This window comes from Dendroctonus ponderosae, unplaced genomic scaffold (assembly GCF_020466585.1).
Source record: "Dendroctonus ponderosae isolate FM_Combo_2020 unplaced genomic scaffold, Dpon_F_20191213v2 Dpon_F_20191213_3, whole genome shotgun sequence".
Classification (NCBI taxonomy): Eukaryota; Metazoa; Arthropoda; class Insecta; order Coleoptera; family Curculionidae; genus Dendroctonus; species Dendroctonus ponderosae.
In genome coordinates, this window is record NW_026018508.1 from 7,159,127 (window position 1) to 7,179,793 (window position 20,667).

Consider the following 20,667-nt stretch of genomic DNA (forward strand, 5'->3'; position numbering starts at 1 on the left):
TATATTGTTGAGGCGGATTCATTTTTACAAACTTCTTTTTGGGTATTTCGCCTCAAAAATTTTTGTCTTTAAAAAAGACAGAATTTCCTCACGTCTTTTATCAATCATCTTTTATCAATCTGTAATAAAAGACGTGAGGAAATTCTGTCTTTTTTAAAGACAAAAATTTTTGAGGCGAAATACCCAAAAAGAAGTTTGTAAAAATACCCATACATACTAACTCAACATCGAATAAGAATGTATGTTGCTTGAGATGCACTCAGTTTATTGAGCTGTATATTTACTGGTTAAGTTTAAGGTTCTTTGAACCCCATTCAATTGAATTAAAAAAAAATTATAGTGTAAAAGTTATCCAAAAAGTTGTGATCAAATAGTGGAATCAATACATGTACAAAAATAGTCAGAAATAATGTCGAAGGTGATGATGTTAAGATGCAAACAGTTGTATCTACAAATTATTCCTAAGATATACCGACTGTCGCAATAAGGATGGTAAGCGGCTGTATCTTGGAAAGTACATGTTGTAGTGTTCAGAAAAAAAAATTGATAACAAACTTTAAGAAAACAATTTTCTGGAAATTATTTTTAAATTTCTCAAATGACTGCTAAATGGCGCAAATGCAAACGATATTTTAAAAAGTCGATTTTATACAAAAATTGCCCCGATAATTGAAACATCTAGTAAGTTTAGTCGAAAGATAAGAAACACCGTACTACTTTCCTTATGAACTTTTTTTCCCTAACGTGTCAAATAAAGGGTGGGGGGAAAGTCAAACCAAAAATTTTTCGTTTTAGTCATCACTTAACAGTGGGCCTAATCAGCTACCAACTGAAAGAAAAACTGAAACTCACAAGAAACTACAATTCCATTTCGGAAGAATTGCAGATGCTTAAGGGATAGTTTTATTAATTATCTATAACTCATTGACAGTGCTTTATACTTTTTACACCGAAATTATAGATTTTCTAGCAAATCATTTTGAAAAAGAGGTATTTAAGTAATTAATTTTATACCTATTCACAAAGAACCGACTAGTCGCCCCCACCTCATAGCAAAGTTTGGCATTGTAGGCAAATTGACGACTTGAATGGCATATATGGTTTTACTGATTGGATTTCAGCGAGCTTGAAATTACGCTTTGATATAAAATTTCCATTACATCTGTTATAGCTAATATGAATGGCATGGCAAATTAATCTAGCTTATATGTGGTCTCTACTTACATGTAATCATAGTGTGTGGTATAGGGAATGTTTCCCCAAATTTACTATTAAACATTCTCGCTAATTCTTGGCATAACTGAATTTGTTGTACCTGGTCTTCCCCTACTGGAATATGTGTTGATCTGAAACGTTTTAGCACATTTTTGAGAAAACTCAATCCAGCTTTCTAAACACGCTCTTCCATTCAACACCTACTTGTATGACAAAATATCTGCTGCTTGTAATACCGGATACACAAAAAGCCCTAACGGAATATTTTTCAAACTTGCAGACTTTTCCTTATATTGTGGCAAATGCGCTAATCTGGCAAAACACAAATTAAAATGAAAGTTTGTAACCTACGGGGTTGAACTGAATTATTACCTTGCCATTGTGGATATGCAGCCCAAACACCAGCACAATTCAGCATGAGCGTGAACATTAGATTGTTGAAATAAAATTACTTTATTGGGATCTATACCACTTCCAAGTAAAGTTGCAGTAAGTTCTAATATATTCGTTGATAAAGTATGGGGATCCTGAGAAAAGTTAATTATAAAATTATTAAATTCAAATTAATATAAATTATATGTATACAGAATAACACCCTTCTAAAAAAGTTTCTATAAAAATAGGAATAGCCCGAATTTTGTGGTTTTCAAGAGATACAATGTATTGTCTACAATTTTTTCCGAAAGTAAAAAATAAAAATGGTAAATATTTTAACCAAAGTTATTGACGAATCAATAAAGCTCTCTGACTTGTGAGTGATATGATGATCAATTTTTCCAATGTGGGTGATAATTTTATTTTAATGTTTGCCAAACGGTTTTAGTTTTTTTTTGAATTTCTAGTTTAGTTTAAAATGTAATCTCCAGTATTAGCTATTTGTTTTGTTGTTAAAATAAATAATTCTGACAGATCTACTGTGAATTTTTAAACAAAGTAGCCTGTATATTTTGATTGCAACGCAAACAAGTTACACCCTGCATATTTTTTTGGTTAGAATGCTATATCGGTAATTACTTTCGACATAAAATTAAAAATTGGATAAGAAATCGGCTTGATTGGTGTTGATTATTGAATTCTACATTGAAAGCACCTAGTGCCTTTTCGAAAATATGTTTTTAGGCTTTTAAGAAAAGTGAGAATGGAATGTTTGTGTTATTAATCAGTTCAATCAATCAAACAATCATTCGAAAGTATCAATACATTTCGACATTCGGTTCCAATTCCAGATAATTTTAATTTCCAATCGTACATAAAAGTTTTACCGTATTTCATCGAATTTCAAATGTATAACACTGGAAATTCAGCCTTCAAGCTAAAGAATTGAGTCCCAAATTACCAATATTTTCAATTACTTTTGTTTCAAAATTAAAAGTCGATGACTCAGAATCGTTTATTTTAAAAACTAAAATTAAAATAGCAGTTTAGGAATTACAGTTTACACCTAAAAAGATTAGGCAAAAACTGAATTGAGATCGAATCTTCACCTAGAGTGGTATTGTTGAAACCTAGTTAACGCTGAACGGAGAAACTTTTTAAATTCCAAAATAATATTACCTGCGCAAACTTACATGTGGGAGAGTTATTGAATGCAGGTCAACAATACTCAATATTAGGTCTTCATTCTGGTCTTGTAATTTAACCCATTGTGAAATTGCTCCTAAATAATTGCCTATATGTATAGATCCAGTTGGTTGAATCCCTGAAAAGACTCTGGGGGGATATTTGTCAGCAACCAGCTAAAAACGTAAAGTTGTTTATTAATATTAAATAAAGTAGAAAAAGTTTACCTTTTGTGTTGAACAGTTCCTAATATTCCTATAAACTTGCTTTATAACGCGAATAGGAATCATGATTTAAAAACTTTGTTTACAATAATATGTTCCCGAAAGTTGGGTTATGGTCACAGACTGGGCACCCACAGAACATCCCCCAAAGGGATGTTCTGTGTGCACACCATAGATAATAGATATACTTAAATTTTATACTATTTCAAATTTCTACCAAAACAAAAATAATGAAAAAGGTAAAATGGTCAATGATTAAAATGCTACCATTTCCGATTTGAGTTCTGCTTACAAAGATTTTTCTCTTCATTTTTTTATACAGGGTGATTCACAAACTTATGGACACAGAGCAGGGACCTGAAAGTTTTTTTTTAGGGGCATACCCCACTTTTACTCCCTGCACTTTTTTGTGGTACGCCACTGACTTTTTTTGAATTAAAATGAATACATTTTTGGATTTGCTGCTCAATTTAAGAATTGTATTTATTTCTTGCAGTTTTTTCGTATCGGCCTTAGTTTTCAAGTTATTTGCACAAACATAAGTCCATGTAGGGTTTCTGGAAGATTTTCTTTGAATTCTCATATACATTTTTTTGTGTGCTTTTGCTCACATTTTTTTGTGAAAGCCTGAAGTGCAAGTTGAAGTTAGAATAGGACTGGCTGACGATTTTAACTTTTTTTGCTTTATTAATTTAATTTATACTGATTGAGGTTGATTCGCTGTAACTAATCCAAATAAAATTCGCAAGAATGTAACGAATATTTCAGTTTATTATGAAATTGACATTATAAAATTAAATAAGTTTCAATTATTTAATTTCAATTTCTTATAAGTTAAAGGTCCTGACTTGCGATCTTCTTCGATCGATTAGGTAAAATAACTGGCCCAACCAAATATCAATTTTAAATTCCGTTTGGTAATGATGGGATATTCTAGTATGGGGATTGAACATTTTTGATCAAAACAAACGTTCTGATTTAAAATGAAATTACAAAAAATCATCCTTAGCTCTTATAATAGCAAATCAACTTGTTCATTGAATGAAAATTTGTAAGGCATTTTTATTAAAAACTGCTTGGTTTTACGAAAAACCCTTAGGTACACGAGGAAACTGATGCGTGTCTTAAATTGGACAACAAATCCAAAAATTTGTTCTGTCAAAGTCAGTGGCGCACGTAATAAACTTCGCGGGGTAAAAGAGGGGTATGACACTAGAAAAATAAAAAAACACCCTGTAGATTTTCGCAAATAGGTCAGTTTACCTACAGGCAGAGGATCTAAACAGTAGCCTACGTTAAAAATTTGAGCAAAACATCTCAAAAACTGCAATAGCAATAGCATTATTTTTTAAAAACTTTAGCACCATGGTCCTGAGAAAAAACTTAAATGGCAACTGGACTTGTTTTAATGTCCTTTTGACCTCAAATCAAGATTCTGAAGTGACTCAAGATTGTGAATCACCCTGTATATTTGCGACTTCTAGACAAGTTTTTTAAAATTTATTATCCAGTAATTCTACAAATTAATTTTTGAAAATTCTCAACGGCGACTGAATAAATTATTAAGCAAGCTTGAATATTGATAAGAATAATAAAACATGTGTAATTTTCATGAAAACATGAAACTATTATTGAAGAAAATTTTGAAAATAAAAGCCCTTTTATTTAAATTGAGCTGCTACTATTCAAAAATTGCAACCGTCTGAAGAAAAGTGGTCACACATTGTGTGTGTGGCGTACATGTTTATTAATTTATAATAAAACGCCCAAACGATTTTTTATGCAGTCGCGCTCGTGCTTTTGCAATTCATAAAATAAGAGTTTTTAAAGTCGACAGTTCAACTACAAACTTTTGTGCCTTATGCGGTGAATAATCCTGTTTTTGTCGATTAATTATTCCAGTAATTAAAGTGGCCACATCTCGGAAAACATATATTTTTATGGTAAGGTAAAATAAAACACAATTACAAGCCAATAAAGTCAATGTGACTAAAGAGTAATGTTTTAATCAGCCATATTTATTAAATTGAAAATATAAAGTGACATATTAGGTATACTACATCATTGTTGATTCATATAAATCTAGAAATGTTTAATATTTGTAAGGGTTTAATTTCCATTAATGGTAAAAATTGGTAAGTTTGCAAAAATGTACAAACCACATTATGGTTTTATACGAATCACTTACAAAGTATGAACAAGGCACGCAACATAGTGTTTATTTAGACTTTAAGAATTTAGTAAGTACCTACGAACAAAATTGAAATTATTTGGAAACTTTAAGGTAATATTCGTACAATACGTAGCTAGTAATATCGGTAGACCAGAACGATCTTTTCATGATTATATACCTATTAGAACTGAAAACTTTATAAAATAAATCAAATATTATTAACAAAATTGATCTAGCCTATAGATAACAATAACCGGCTTCATACAATTTAAACTCTATAATAAAACACATCATATACACTACAAAAATAATTAACAAGTCTGAACAAAAACTGATAATAATAATGGTCCTTATGTAGACTCAAGGCTTACAAACATTTTTGCTAAATATACTGACTTTATTGTAACAATTATTTAAATAAATAATATTGTTTTATGCCCTGGTTTGCTACCTAGTCGACTATTAATTAACATAAAAAACTAACAGTAGAGTCTAACAGATAATTCTCGACTATTATTACAAAACCAAATGTGAAGCATAATTTAAAAAATCAATCTGAATTTAAATATTTTTATTACAATGCTAGAAAAATAGATTGACATTTGTTCCACTGTAAAAAGTTTGCAATATGTTTATGTACGTAATAAGTTCTTGCTCTATTAATACAGTTTTAAGAGTTATTTGATATTTCATGCATGGCAAACTGACAAAATGAGATAAATTGCGGTAAAACTACCCAGCCACACGTTCTTTTGGTAAAAAAAACTAGGCTTAAACAACAAGTAAATGGCTCTGAGTTATATTGGCATTACAAGGGCCTTAATGTGCTTATATACAAGGGCAGTATAATCCTGTCCAACTATTTAAATATTTGTAGCAAATTCAAAAAAGAAAAATGAACATTGATGATTAATGATGATTAAGTAGATGATTAAGATGATTACTCAGTTAACTCCTCTCAACTTTTGCTATGCTGACACTTTTTGCAAGTTTTATTGTATTACTGCATAATTTTAGTTCTCTATTATTCACGAACTTTAGTATTGTATAGTATTTTCCATCATTCACAAAAAAAATGGTTGGATATGGAAAGTTTTTTAAGCGTTATCTTTATGAAACAATAAGTTCTATCCAATATTGTTGAATTTATTATTAACAACAATATCTCCAGAGTAAAATTAGCCTAACAATTACTGACGCTACACTTTTTAATGCAACATCTACGTTTTTTTAAATTAACCAGCATGTTTGTATATTTTTGGTCTTTATAGAAAAAAAAATATTAAAACTATTTCAATAGTCATATTTCACAAAAAAATTGGTGGAAAATGTTCTGCGAAAGCACACAAAAAGTAGGTACATAAAACCTTCAATTTATGTCACAATTTGCGTTTCCTGTATCCAGTAGGGCTAGTCTAGAGTGTAGTTAGGAAAAGCATTCCAAATATTTAAAACATTGAAATATTCAGTTTAACAAAAGTTGATCCATTAACACAATGAAAATATTTTGCTTATGACTTTGTACCAACAAAATATAAAGCGATATATAAAACATTGCAATGTTCTTTAGTGTTCTATATTCAAAGTAAAATGTTGATATGAGAGGAAGCTTTATCTAAATATGGAAGCAGGTTTAGTATATATGTTCCAAGTACTAATACTAGTAAACAGTAGCAAAATAAGTGTACCCTATACTGTGATATATAATTATAATATCGACTACGAGTGTAATAAAAACAAATTTATCTTTCAACCAATTGATAAACTATCGTTTCAAAACAGGTAACAAAACAAGACACAAATTCAAACAAAGATAAAATTTCAAAACCCCAACAATAAGATAAATGTTTCTAAATTACACACTAAAATCTCTCAGCTTCACCATCAGTTAATGACAGCACATCTCATTCTTTGGCCAGATGCTTAGCAAGCCATTCGGGTCTCCAAAAATTGATAAACATCATCGTTGTACATTCACCCGGTATTGCGCCAATACGAGAATGTACTTGATTCTTCACAATGTCAAAAGAGCATTTAAAAACGGTTTAAATCCCAAGAAAGTTTTGATTTGATGTTTCCTCAAGTGGCGTCTGGGCTGACGCTGACCCTATACTATGTCAGCAGTTTGAAAAACATAATCGCCAGAGAAATATTGATGAAGAGAACTACAAGGACCAACTGCTGTCGTGAAAACCAATCCTGAAATCAAAAGAATTAGTATCAAGCATTGCCTCATTTGGCTGATTTAGCTCACAACTAGTAGTTACAACGGATTTGCAATTTTAAATATACGAGTTGATTCAGAAAAGCAAAACATTCGGCGATACCTTCTGAGCATTGTGCAAGAAATTTAAGCAGGATATTCCAGAAATAAATGAAAAGTCGTACTTGCTTCATCCTAAGCGTTTATCCAGATCCTTAAGATGCCGCTAAAATAATACTTTTTTTTCGTATTTTAAAGCAAATACGCATATATTGGTTATCTGTAACTGTGATGATCATATACCTACTAAGTGGTCCTGTTTAAAATGATCACTTTAAGGTATTCTCAATACATTTACAAGGTGTTGAGAAGTGAACTCGTATAAGTTTAATATACATATACTCAAAGTAACATGAAAACTAACTTGTCTGAACTTTTGTATGTTTTGTGCGGTTCACTACAAAAAAAAGTAATGACTGCAGAAGCTTGTATTAAAAACACTGTCAACCCATTAAATTACATTTGACCATTTTGTTGATTATTTTCGTTATTTTTTTAGCGTTTTTCTATTCTAATAAGAAGGTTTAGTTTTTATTATTTATAAATAGAAAACTATTGTGGTTGATGAATGGAAGGCCGCATCTTAGTTTTTTTTCGGCTACTTCTCCGAGTGAAAATGTCTTCTAATGCTATAAAAACTCGCGCAAAAAGGAATTGATCTTTTAAAATCAATTTGTCACGTACCTCAAAACGCATCAAGCTTCTCAGTGATTTTATATGTGAAAAACCGTGTTAATTTGATTTTTGAGCTGCTGAATCAAATGATATAATTAGTTTCCTCGTCCAAAAATAGTTATAAGCTGAAAACCTCGGAAAGCTCGAAAAAAGCGTGGATAAGGATTAATTATAAATTAAATGGAGCTCTTATTTTTTGTATAAGTAATTATGATTTCTTATTGAACATTTTTACGAACAATTTGAACGTTTTTTATATTAAGCTAGATTTTCCCCATTTAGAATAAATTTCTTGCTACGTCCAGGGCGTTCCCAAAATCACAACCAACTTGCAACAATTTCAATGTTTTTTTTTATTGGTTTCTTCTTCGTTTTTCCTGATTTTTAAAGTCTAATTAATTGTTAAGCCCCTACGTCGATTCATTTCGTCAGCTTGTGTCGTTCGATTTTCGCTAATTTTCTTCGATTTCGTCTTGGAAACGCAGCAGTTTTTGGTAATTTTTCTTCTCGTAAGCGTGTATGACTGCTTTATCATTTTTATAAGGAATTTTTTTCCAAACGATTTGAAACTTTTTGGAACATATTGCACTGAACAAATTGGTGTTGTTTTTAATCGCAGAAAGGCTTCTTTATCATCAAGGCTTTGTTCCTTTCATATTCCATTGTATTTTTTCGATTTAGAAGAATGTTATAGTTCGAATTAATAATTTTTAAATTATGAATAGAGTATTGTCCACTTTTGCCGCTTTGCGTGGTAAGTCAAGAGTTCTTGAACTTCTTGCTGTCTTATTTTATTCAACGTGGATTTTCGAACGTAAATCATCAGTTTGTTCCGTTCGCCTCTAATTAGATTTTCCTGGCTTTTGTCCGAGAATCAAAGTGATTTTGATTCGATAAAAATACAGTTCATTTAATCCGATTATGTGTTGACCATATGATATTTTGGAAGAATTTTTCGCAATCAACAGTTCGGTTCATTGGATTCATAACTTGCCTGTGTGTGCTTTCTTAAGTTTGCTTTATGATTTTTAATATGGCCTTTTTCGAGAGACTTTGACGTTCTTCGATCATTTTCTAATGAACACGATGCCTTTTATTCAGTCGCGGCAACTTGGATATTTTTCAATTATTTCAGTCAATTTTTTTTGCTACCAAACGGGGTTTTTTAACCTGTTAAATAAATATTTAAACGGTTGGAGTATATTTGTACATAAAAAGTACACATTGATTGATTGTTGGGTGTGTTGGAACATGATTATTTTTTCGATTTTCGAGTGTTTCGAGGATTTTCGCTTGGAACTTTTTTTTACCCATACATATACAAAAAATGATGACACAATTCGATGCAGCAGCTCAAAATGGATAAGAGCTTATCTAAAAAATTATCTGCTTTTTTGACGGTTTTCACTTATAACTTTTTTATCGCTACGTAGATAAACTATAAAAATATTATGGCCGTTACGGGTCAATTTATTGTCCTTTTTTAACTCATTGTTCGAGTTTTCCGGGGATTTTTCTTATAACTATAGTTGGAGAAAAACTGATGGTACCATTCGATTCAACCTCAAACTACGTCAGAAGAAATTGCTTGAATAATGAAAATTCAAAATTTAGACCGGCTTTTACAATGATAAACAAATTAAGACTTTTTCCCATAAAACAATGAATGGGAGACTTGACGTTGTTTGAGGCTCGTGATAAAAGTGCAATTTATTTTTGCGCAAAGTTTTTAGAGCCTATCCAAGTCCGGCCTAATGAACAGACATTCGCATTGTGTCTTGTTATCAATTCATCTATTAAAACAGCATCATGTAGTCAATAATATTCTATGTTTGATATCAACATAAACTGTTAGATAGTTTTTCCATTTTTTCACGTCATGTAAATCGTAATAATGAGTAATATATAGTTTATAACCGTCTATTACAATGTTTTCGCTACGCGATAATGAAATTAAAAATCGTGCCTGATATTTTTTAATCCTTACTAATGCCATAATCTAATAGACACACACACAGTAGCATGGACAAAATAATTCGAAATATCGAAAAAAGTTGATTGAATTAACTCGATTCCTTCCATAGTCAAATAATTTTTTATTATTTTTGGCATAAAGTAGGCACTTGGGGCTCGAAATTAAAATTGGGTCCGTAGTTTCGTTCCGTCCAGTCCAGTCTCCTTGTTTTGTCCAGTCCTCAGTTCAATTCAACCTTTAGAGTGCCGGCATTCATCTTTGGTCTGGGCGATTTACGTTATTAATTTTTTTTTTGGATTTAATTCACTTGGGCAATTTTTGTCTTCATTACAGATCCTCTCGCATTTTTTTAAGTTAGAGCTTATAGTCAGGTTTTCTTTAAAAAATATATTTGTGTGGGGTAATGTGGTTGTTGTGTTTGCTCCTTCAGCTAATAGTGGGGCTACCCCCAAGCAAAAGTCGCTAGTTTATGGCTTGACCATTTAAAGATAGCGTTAGATAAATCTGCTTGAAAGTAATATTGTTTTCTAATATGCGGAGTTTTGAAAATTTGTTTAGCAATAAATCTCAAACTCAGACTCTACATTTAATCTAGCAAGATAGATCAACAACGTACACCTTTGATCAACATGAGGTAAAAATATGCAGCGTTTGGTATGCACGGAAACTCTGAATTTTTTGGGCCAACCTGAGAGGCAGCTTTTAAATTTAGCTCGTAAAACTTGCTTCGGGAAATTTCAATATGTCACATGCAAAGTCCTGGCAAGTTAATTTCCATAATGTTACAAGAACAGGCTTAGCGTTTGCTGTTGTGTGGATTAAGCTAGATCTTTATTATGGCGCAATTTTTGGCATTCAAATGGAGGCAAATGCAAAACTTGGCACTTATATTCTATAAAACCAAAAAGCTCAAGTCTAAAATTTTAGCTAAAATAGGTCACAGGAAGTGAACATTAGACTCAAACTAGGTACACCTGTGTTCAAATTAGAACAATGATTACGTTAAAACAATAACATTAATTGGCAGGCAGCTCATGATAGCTTTGCAGAGACTTATGCAAATGGGGCCAAATACCCATCAAATAAAATAAGAACACGCAAGTATGAACATATCTAGAACAGTTAACATACCTATTCGATCTCTGTAATGCAGTAAGTAGAGAAAAAAATGGGTTAAGATAAATGCTTTAAAGTTTAGACATTTGAAGCATAATGATTTACTATAATGAACAAATTGAAACTAAGAACAGTGCTTTACGCCTTTTACGTGTTGTATCAGACTTTAAAACAAAAAGCAGGAAAAAGATGTTTATGGATTTTTTAAATCGTGCTTTTATTTATGAGAGTTTAGTTTCAAAAGTAGACATACACAGTGTACACAAGTCAATTACAGTAAATCATTTGCAATTATAGAAACTAGGTAAAGCCAAAAACTAGGAAGAGTGCTAGGCGGAAAGCTTGCTAAATAAGCTAACAAATGCAGGCGTAAGATATGGCATGCCATTTGTACTACCTTTGTTTACCTTTGTTATTTATATTATATAAAAATCCCAAAACATTTACAAGGCAATACAATTTGAAAGTACATAGGCCTCATACAAATAAACAGCAGCTAAATGACCTCCAGCCACTTCGCGCACTCGGTATTTTCAGCCAAACAACAGAATCTCTAATTTTATAAATATGTATGTGTTATTTAGAGAAATCAAGGGAACATTAGCAGTATGGAAAATTTTAATTGAAACAATTTGTGCTGGAAGTATGTAGTATATTAGTGGCATATTTGATAAAAATATCATCCAATACTTAGATAAAATACAGTCAGTATTAGAATGCTAGGCTCTATTATTGAAATAATTCATTATGTTATAAAATGAGTTAAATATATTTCTAATATTCATCTTCAGAATGAAATTCTTACCATTTCAAAATAAGTCATTTTGGTGTCAGAACTATTAAATTTTTTTTAGACTTGTGTATAATTGTATACAAATATAATATCGAAAATATTAGTATTTTGCCAATTTCCGGCATTAATGAAAGGTTTTCGCATTACCTTTTGTACGAAAATTAAATGCATAATCAAATCAAATCACTAAAAAAGGCAGATAAAAATTAGATGTTAAATAAGGTTGTATGTGTATAAAAGATCATAAATCAAAAAGTGATTCAACGATAAATTCCAAAACGCACCTTATCCAAATGTTTCGGAATGATCAACTCCATAAATAACTGTTATTATTATTTAATTTAATCCCAAGTTATCGAGGTTTAATCTGCCATTTTTAAATTAAAACATTAAAAACGTATTTATGGTTCAAATGGCACCCCATATTTCTATATTCGAAAACACACTGTCCTTTAATTGCAGCTTTCAATGATTGGTTTAACAAGCATTGATTTGAGAGCAATAACATTTTGATTAGTTTTTGAAAATACAATTAGACAGTGGCTATTTCGAAAGGAGCGTGGGTGTCTAGCACTCTACACCAGGAGTCAATACATTCGCATATCATTTTTCCATTCACATATATTTATTTACGGAACTTATTATCAATTATCAGTGTCATTTTTGCTGTAAACCTGCTTTCCAATATGCATTAGCGAAAAGTAAAAACATGATTTTACTCATTATAAATGGAATCGATTCCTTTCTAAAAAAAAATTATTTACCGCACATGATATTCATTCTGATGACAGATGTGTAATTACAAGAGAGATGCTATTAAGTCGCAGACATTTATGATCGTATGCATGTGTGGTTAGTTAACTATGCTTATTTTCTAACTATAGTTAATGAGGAATCAATTGCTTTTTGATACAAATTTACAAAATCGTTTATTAGTTCCAGTTTGACTTTTACTCTCAACTTATTGACTGAAAATGTTTCGTTTTCAAAACGGTTTTTTGCTCAGTAGTTAATTTAACCAAGTAATTTGCATATATATATATTGGATGACCATACTATGGTTATTAATTTAATAAAATAAATATATATGGTCATAGCAATAACCAAGTAATCAATTCTTTATACCTGGTATCTATTGATATGGGTGACTCTAGTAAAATTGGTTTTGCATTCAGCTTATCAGGAGCATGAGGGCGAAGTTGATAGAATATTACCAAATTGGGTTTTCTTCTGGAGATTACCTACAGTAATTAGGACGGAAAATTGGAGTTGGGCTTTTAAAAAATAATTTTCAACACCTTTAAAATTTCAAACATAATATGCCAACGTGTAATCAATTATTACCATCAATAACATATCTTTAAGGACTCTATTTAGGCAAAAAGAGCTCTAAAAAGCTGTCAAAATGACGCAGTTAGAGATGTCAGATGTACAATACTACGTTATTGTGACACTAATGTCTGGCTATGTCAAATCTAATTAATCAACCAACCAGCTTTTGAATAGAGCAAGCTTTGCAATTGAGCACTATTTGGCATATAATGTCTTAAGTTTTCGAATTGTTGTCATTTTTAGTGACTATATAATAGTCAAAGTGTTTTTTAATAAAACCAGCAAGTCAAGCTAGTCGTCAAGCAAAGTTATTTTTGTCTCAAACTCATGTTTAAACATACTATTTTATATTTTATTATAATTTAATATTTTATATAATGCAGTGTTGCTAATGAGTTTCTCTTAAATTATAAAATTATCTTGCTATAAAACAAATGAAATAACAATCCTTCAAATCTGTGTAGACAAAGCCAGGCATTCACGTAACGCAGTATGTTTAGGATGATCGTCACTTGGCGATCAATAATTTATGAATGAACCTCTTGCGGTGAAAGATTTGCTGCTACCGACGTAAACAATAAACAATATAAGATTATGCGTGGAGTTAAGAAAACCAACACTGCTTTTCATTCACTTATTACAGAACTGAAACATTGGGAAACTTTTTTTATAAAGCGCAATTCGAATATTCATTTAAATCAATAAAACCAAAGTTCAACTTTTAGAAGAAAAAACTTTTTGTACAGACGGGGGTAAGAGGTGAAGGTTTCCTTACAATACCACACAAACGTTTTTTTCGTCGTTTTTGAGCTACAGGGTGGCAAAGTTAACATTTCATTTTATTTTTCTAATTAATGTACGCAAATCTTAAGATACTGTAATACAATTCTATATTCTGGCTTATCGGAATACCACATCCAATCATGTCCAAGTTTTCGCCAAATTTACTGAGGGACCACATGGTACTAATATTCAATTTTTAATTAATAATAAATTTTGTGCCTACCGGTATCAACCTCATTTTAAAATACAATAAGTTTTCGCACCTATTTACGAAAGAAAGGTATTCTTACTTGAAGTCGGTAACGATAACCGATTTCGAGATTTGTTTATAAAACATTTTAATTGCAAATGAATTACAACAAAGTAACAAATTTTTCTTGAACAGTTTTAGATTTCTAAAATAAATTTTCAATGATTGAATAATACAGAATACAGAATTTGATTACAGTATCTTAAGATTTAAGTGAACAAAAACTAAATGTTAACTTTGCTACCTTATTTCTGAAAAACGAAGCCGTTTTCAAAATATATTTGTATTATATTGATATTTTCATCTTAAAATTTGATTTTCTATCGATCGTTAAAATCCTGCTACTATAAACTCACTCGCCCTGTATAATTACTCTTCTCTAAAATGCATTTGTCTGTTAATATGCATTTGAAATTTAAGAATATATAGATTTTTTTAGACTTATTTGATATGGACTTAAAAATATAATTCCAATCAGAATGTATTTCCTCAATTTAAATTGACAATTTATTTATCCCGAAAATGTGTGTGTGGCAAACACTAAGCATTGTTGTGGCCATTTTATTTATACCTAATCTATATATATATTTATATTTAAAAAAAAATTTCTAAATTAATTACAGATATATTATTGCCATCGACCACTTGGCAAATTGCCGATAGGTAGTTATACTTGAAGTAACTTTATAATGTTTCAAGCAGTTTTGCTGAAATTTGCTTAAAAAAATTGTAAATCTAGAAAATTATGAGATATGATTTTTCAGTCTACAATTTGCTTGTATGTTTTATTCAGATAATGTCTAGTCAACCCCGGGCTATAGTTTCTGCATTTAAATTGGTCCTTTTTCCCATATGAAAGAATATTTCCATAGAAATCCCACATAAGAGAAATACAATAAATACAATGTTGGACTTTGGTTTTTTTCCTACTTCCAATTTGCAACAATAGGTCTCGAATACGAGGTGTCTAAAATATTCCATAAAATATAGATCATAAAAATACCTCACTAATCCAAACCCGCCTATTTTGTTGTTTAAAGATCAGAAGTTTTTTAAACAGGTTTGAACCGCTTTTACTCAAACTTGTTTGTAGTCTAAACATAGCCAATTGGCGTGACTAATAATTTGCGCAAAATCGCTTGCGGTGTAACCGAAGCCTCACAGTGCAAGCAAATTGTGTGTCACAAATTCGCGAGGATTAACTACATTTTGAAAGTGGGAGTAAGACATAACGAAGAGGTTCAGCAAGGCAAAGAATCCGTTATTCTATTAGAGAATGTATTGCTCTCTAAAATTTAAAATTCTATAATATACCTTGCTGGTTGCGTTGCTGGTTTTCGTCTTTTAACCTGAAGAGCACAAAAAATTTTGAACCTTTGAACTTTTTGAAAATTTAGGCCACGTTTACACTGCATGTAATTTTGCATGAATTACTACGTACGCAGCCTAAACCTAACGCCGCCAGATCTAAAGCTACAACCAGACATAACGTTAGAGCGACAAGACCGAGGTACATCGCACTTACGTCGCGCTTGCGTTGTCGTCTGGTTCAACTTGTGCCGCGCTAAGCCTGTACACGGCATAAGGTGCGGTATATGTGTTTTGCACTATAAGTTTGTAGTTCCTCTTGACGAGCGAACATGAATTCTGAGGAACAGTATTCTTCAAGTGAAAACTCGTTAGATAAAATTCCTCTATTTGAAAAGCAAAGAAATAAGTTGAAACATGTTCTTGAAAAATCAGGAAAATTAAAAAGGCAGCCCCAAAAATTCGTCAGAGAAAGAAGTAACAAAGGAACACAAGTACAGAGAATGTATTGCTCTATGAGAAAACGTATCGATCGTCGTGTTCGTTCGTTCTGTTCGCGTGCAAAAAACAAGCGATAACCGGCGATTTGTGAGTTTTAGCTTAAATAAAAAAGCTTAAATCTATTAATGTCCACTATGTTTAACATGTTTGTTCGATCGCGCTAATGACATATTTCCCAAAATCGTTCGCAGAATTAAATTGATCTTAGACGCCCAGATAAATTATCTAATTTTCTGAAACAGGTTAAACATCTATAACTGGCACATGTAGATGTCAGCTAAAAATCAGCTCTGTATATTATTTATATAAGTTGGTAGTATTATTTATACTGCTTTCACCTGCATGCTCCTGTTGGTATAGCGAATACTCATTGAACACATTATTATATCTACGCATTATGACTTATGCAGTGATAGAGAAACTATTAATAATTATGAACAAACCTTATGAATATCAGTTGAGGGTAATAATAAACACTGTATGTTTCTGTGAAAATTTGGGTTTTTTAAGTTGTTGTGCCGTCGTGAAAAATAAGTTCTTTGTGACATTCCGGAAACCACTCGTGCCTGTAGTGGCCGTGAAATGCTTTCAGTAATTTGCAGTGTTTGGAAACCAACTTTACAGCTACATTTAGACTAATTTAAGCATTAGCGGCGTGTGGTGTGTGGTCTAATGTTTTTGCAGACCTACCTTGACTTGTGGACTGACTAGATAGAGTAGAGGGTTGGCGCGCAATCTTTCCCGCTCATCAATTTGCCTTCGAACTTCTTCACGACGGGCGGAGCCTAAATAGGATACTTCCTCTCTGGGCATTTGACGAGTGGCTCTTGGGAGCTCCTGTACATCAGGAAGTGACTTTTTGCGCTGAAGAGAGGTTTGCGTTGCAAGTACCTGAAACGTAAATTACACTTGATAAAGTCAGTTAAATGCCAAAATCTATATCCGAGTCAGTTAGGAACTATATTAACCTCAACTGGCGGAGTATCAATCCAACTTTCTGATGCCCGCCTGGCCATTAAGGCAGGAGAAAATAATAAATCTTCCTCTTCATCATCGTCCCCTTGATACCACATCTTTGCTTCACTTTTTCAATAACTTTCACGTATTTGACCTTTGACTTATTTAATTATTGTTAGTTCTTAAGAGCATAACTAGGTCAAGGAATGGATGTGTATCACATGGTTGTTTTAGTGTGTTTCACTTATGGTAAAATAATTGAAAAAAATAAAAACGCTCGATCAGTCCTGTGCAATACCATTTCGATTGCCCGAGACGGGCGCAAAATCACCTTGGCACACACCAGATCCCGAAAAGCAAAACCGTGTCACTGGCGATCAGCTCCTGTAACATCGACGCTTTTAGAAGCAGCATCGCGACGCCCAACAGGGTGGGGACCTCACACTAATGTTTTAAACGGCTTGAAGACGGTGATATTTGTCATACAATGCCAGCGGAAATGCTCAGGAATTTCGTCTAGGTCTAAGTGTTTTGACCAAAGTACGATTTGCTGCTTTCAGTTTTAGCCAAGTTATAAATATTTTTGGATTGCTTTTATATGATCTGGGTTAGTTCAATAACTGAAGTACAAACAGTTTGTCAAAAATAGAAGTTATATTAATATGATTTACGGTCTTATGATGATGTAATGTAAAGCCCTAACAAGATTGGGCCTAGGCCTCAACTTTAGAATATGGATTTCAGTGTTTCTTTAAAAATGCCAAATAAATGCGAGTATCTACAGAAAAATATTTTTTTGGAGTATACCATTTTTTGCTCGCTGATAATGTTGAGCATTGGTAACAAAGATTACATTTTAAAGTACCTACATCGAAATGAACACGATGCTCTAAGAGAAGTAGTAAATCAAACATATGTTTTATTTTCAAAGTTAAATAATATACCACTAAAGTAGAATATAGCAAATATTAATCATTTTTAGAGAACAAGGCCCAAGGGCTTACACGTGACGTCATCCCATGTAGGCCAGTCTATTTCCTATTACGAGGGCGTTAGTATCAATTATATTCACTGTTTCTCTTGCTAATTGGTTGATTTTTTCGCACTTTACGTCAATTTCTGATTACCAGTTCACTACCTGAAGCAAATGTACATTTTCCAAGAAAAATGGTCGTCCGGAAAATGGAAAATCCGGTCGGGAAAGTTGTTGATTTTGGTAGCCATAGTAGTACCTACTTAGTTCTTATTTCATTGATAAAAGTTTCTAATTTTACCGTGGTTTGCAACGATCGTACGTTACGAGGTTCGGTTATACGTCTGGAAGCAGCTTTACAATTGGACATTCTACAGAATAGTTACAACTTGGCGTAATTTCTTTAAGGGAAATACTGGCACTGGTTTGGAACGTACGGAAAAAAATTATTTAAAAAAGTAAACTTTGCTTTCCGACTTAACTTTTAAAGATTCAATTTGAACTGTTGAAAATGCATGAAATTTACCTTGTTTTGAAATATTGTAAATCTATTAAATCTTACATGATAAGCAAATTGATTTTTCTAGAAAAGCAAAACTTGCCAAAAAAAGTGCAAGTGGTTGTACTTAACTGAACTGCTAAAATGATTGAAAGGTTTCTCGCAGATTTTCCATGATTTCAATTTTTTGGGAAGTTGGAATCAGCACAAATGCTAAATTTCCACCATTCTATATACTTTGTCGATTTAATGAAATTGAAACTATTATTCTAAGTAAACATTGAAAACTGATATTATCAAGGAAAATTGAGAAGTTCTGTTATCATTGAAATTCGTGTAATGAGCGATCGCATTAAAAACAGGTATGTTTAACAAATACATTGTTGCCGAATATATGATTTTGTATTTTGCAAGTATTTCAGTTTTTGTGCACTTTTCTTCTATTTTTTAATTATTTTTCTATACTTCCAAGTACCGCAGACAAAATCTTCACAGCAATGACGCCAATTTTGAGTCACCTTATACATGCTTTCCTATTACATTTTCAAAGTTGTGTTTGAGCGAAAATACATTTTAACAAAAAAGTTCAAAAATATACCTTCAACGTACTAATTGGGAAAACGTGCTTTCTTGCGAAAAAAGAAACAATCACAATGGCGAATATTTTTCTGCATCAACAACACTTTTGAAATAAAAACTCTAACTTTTTCCCACCATTTTGTTTGAAGAGCATAAAGAAATAACGTTGAACCGAATTTACGTTACAATCGCTTCGTTTTTTAAAAAAGTTTGGCAAATATCACTTTGGAAAACATCTTTAATTCTTTATATTTTTCAGAGCTGTTTGCAGGGGGTGTGCTATAAATAAGTTCTTTTAGATACAAAAAAAAATGTGAGATCAAATCTGGTTGTCGTGAAGGCCAGTCTTGGCAACCGTTTCATTCAATCCGGCGGTAATAAAATCAAACATTTAAAATTGATCTGAGGTTACGATATAATTGCGTAGGCGAATCATCCATTCGAAGCCACATGGTTACGCTGAGTCCAAATGAATGAATGAATTTTATTTTAATGGGTGCAAGATTTGATCCGAATTATAATCGAATTTTCGTCTAATGAATGGATTGACAGATCCATTAGATTTATTAAAGCAATAGGCAATGCTTTTATTGTTTGTGAATTTAACATAAACCCACTACCACTTTTCAATTGGTGATGAAGCTGAATTAAAATGAAAATGCATTATTTGCAAATCGATCCACAGCCAACTTACACAGGTTTTTACATAAAGCCCAAATGGGGTTGCTCAGTCATGAAAAATACAAAAACCATTAAAGTGTGAACTTCACGAAATGGATCATTCAGCTTCAGTGGTTGAGATCGTTTCAACCGATTTACACATTTTCAACCCTAATACAGTCGCTCAGCAGGTCTGTATCAGGTTAACTAGGTATGATGTAGATACGATGTATGTTTATATTTAATTTTCGAGAGATAACGGTGAATTGTCTACAATTAGCCCATACATTATATTCAGCGTCATGCTGAGCTTAGTACTCTTAGGTTTAATATGTTTGCCCCAGCATAATTTTTGCGAGGAATTCGTTGCTCATTTAAAGCTACAGGTTTCATTAATAGCTACTTATCATCTAGCTTTTCTAGCCTATGTATTTTTTGTCAAATGTGGCTTGCATTGTTTGAATCCTGGTCTGATACTAACAAGGCTGTATCGTCAGCATAGGTAATAGTATTCACTGTTAGGTCGGCTATATACAGGGTTATTCACGCTATACGGCACGGAAGTTTGCGGCTGAACCGTTTGATTTTGAAAAAGTATTATTTGATGAATTGTCCGACGCCTACCGGGCGCAAATTTTAAAAATATTTTTGTAATGTACAGGGTGTCCCAAAAGCTCTAAAAGTATCAAAGTTGCGTTTTTTTAATGGAATGTTCTTTATATTATTGCATTTTTGTATTCGCTGAACAAAATAAGTGTCTGTTTTAATAAGGTTTATAATACCTAAATCTTAAGGTTTTTAAAATAATACGAATTTAATCAAAATCTAATC

General features: G+C 31.9%; 2 protein-coding genes across 4 annotated transcripts in view; both read right to left on the reverse strand.

The window, feature by feature from the left end:
• The window catches only part of LOC109534005 (tryptophan--tRNA ligase, mitochondrial), a gene marked incomplete in the record, with an annotated part of 9,313 nt that extends 6,178 nt beyond the window's left edge, over positions 1–3,135 (reverse strand). Inside the window, 5 exon segments of the mRNA XM_019899542.2 lie at positions 1,225–1,346; positions 1,420–1,527; positions 1,588–1,742; positions 2,784–2,951; positions 3,003–3,135. Coding sequence (XP_019755101.1) covers positions 1,225–1,346; positions 1,420–1,527; positions 1,588–1,742; positions 2,784–2,951; positions 3,003–3,065 — 616 coding nt within the window.
• Positions 3,136–4,974: 1,839 nt separating this feature from the next.
• Positions 4,975–20,667, reverse strand: part of LOC109534014 (probable serine/threonine-protein kinase ndrD) — a 75,020-nt gene continuing 59,327 nt past the window's right edge. For 2 of the 3 annotated variants that reach the window (XM_048664842.1, XM_019899556.2), the window contains exons 9-10: positions 16,859–17,059; positions 4,975–7,371 (exon numbers count right to left, since the gene is read on the reverse strand). In XM_048664842.1, the coding sequence (XP_048520799.1) occupies positions 7,285–7,371; positions 16,859–17,059 (288 nt within the window). In that variant the 3' untranslated portion in view covers positions 4,975–7,284. Of the gene's footprint in view, positions 7,372–16,858; positions 17,060–17,136; positions 17,519–20,667 lie in introns of those variants that run through there. The other variant, XM_019899558.2, reaches the window with a different exon arrangement.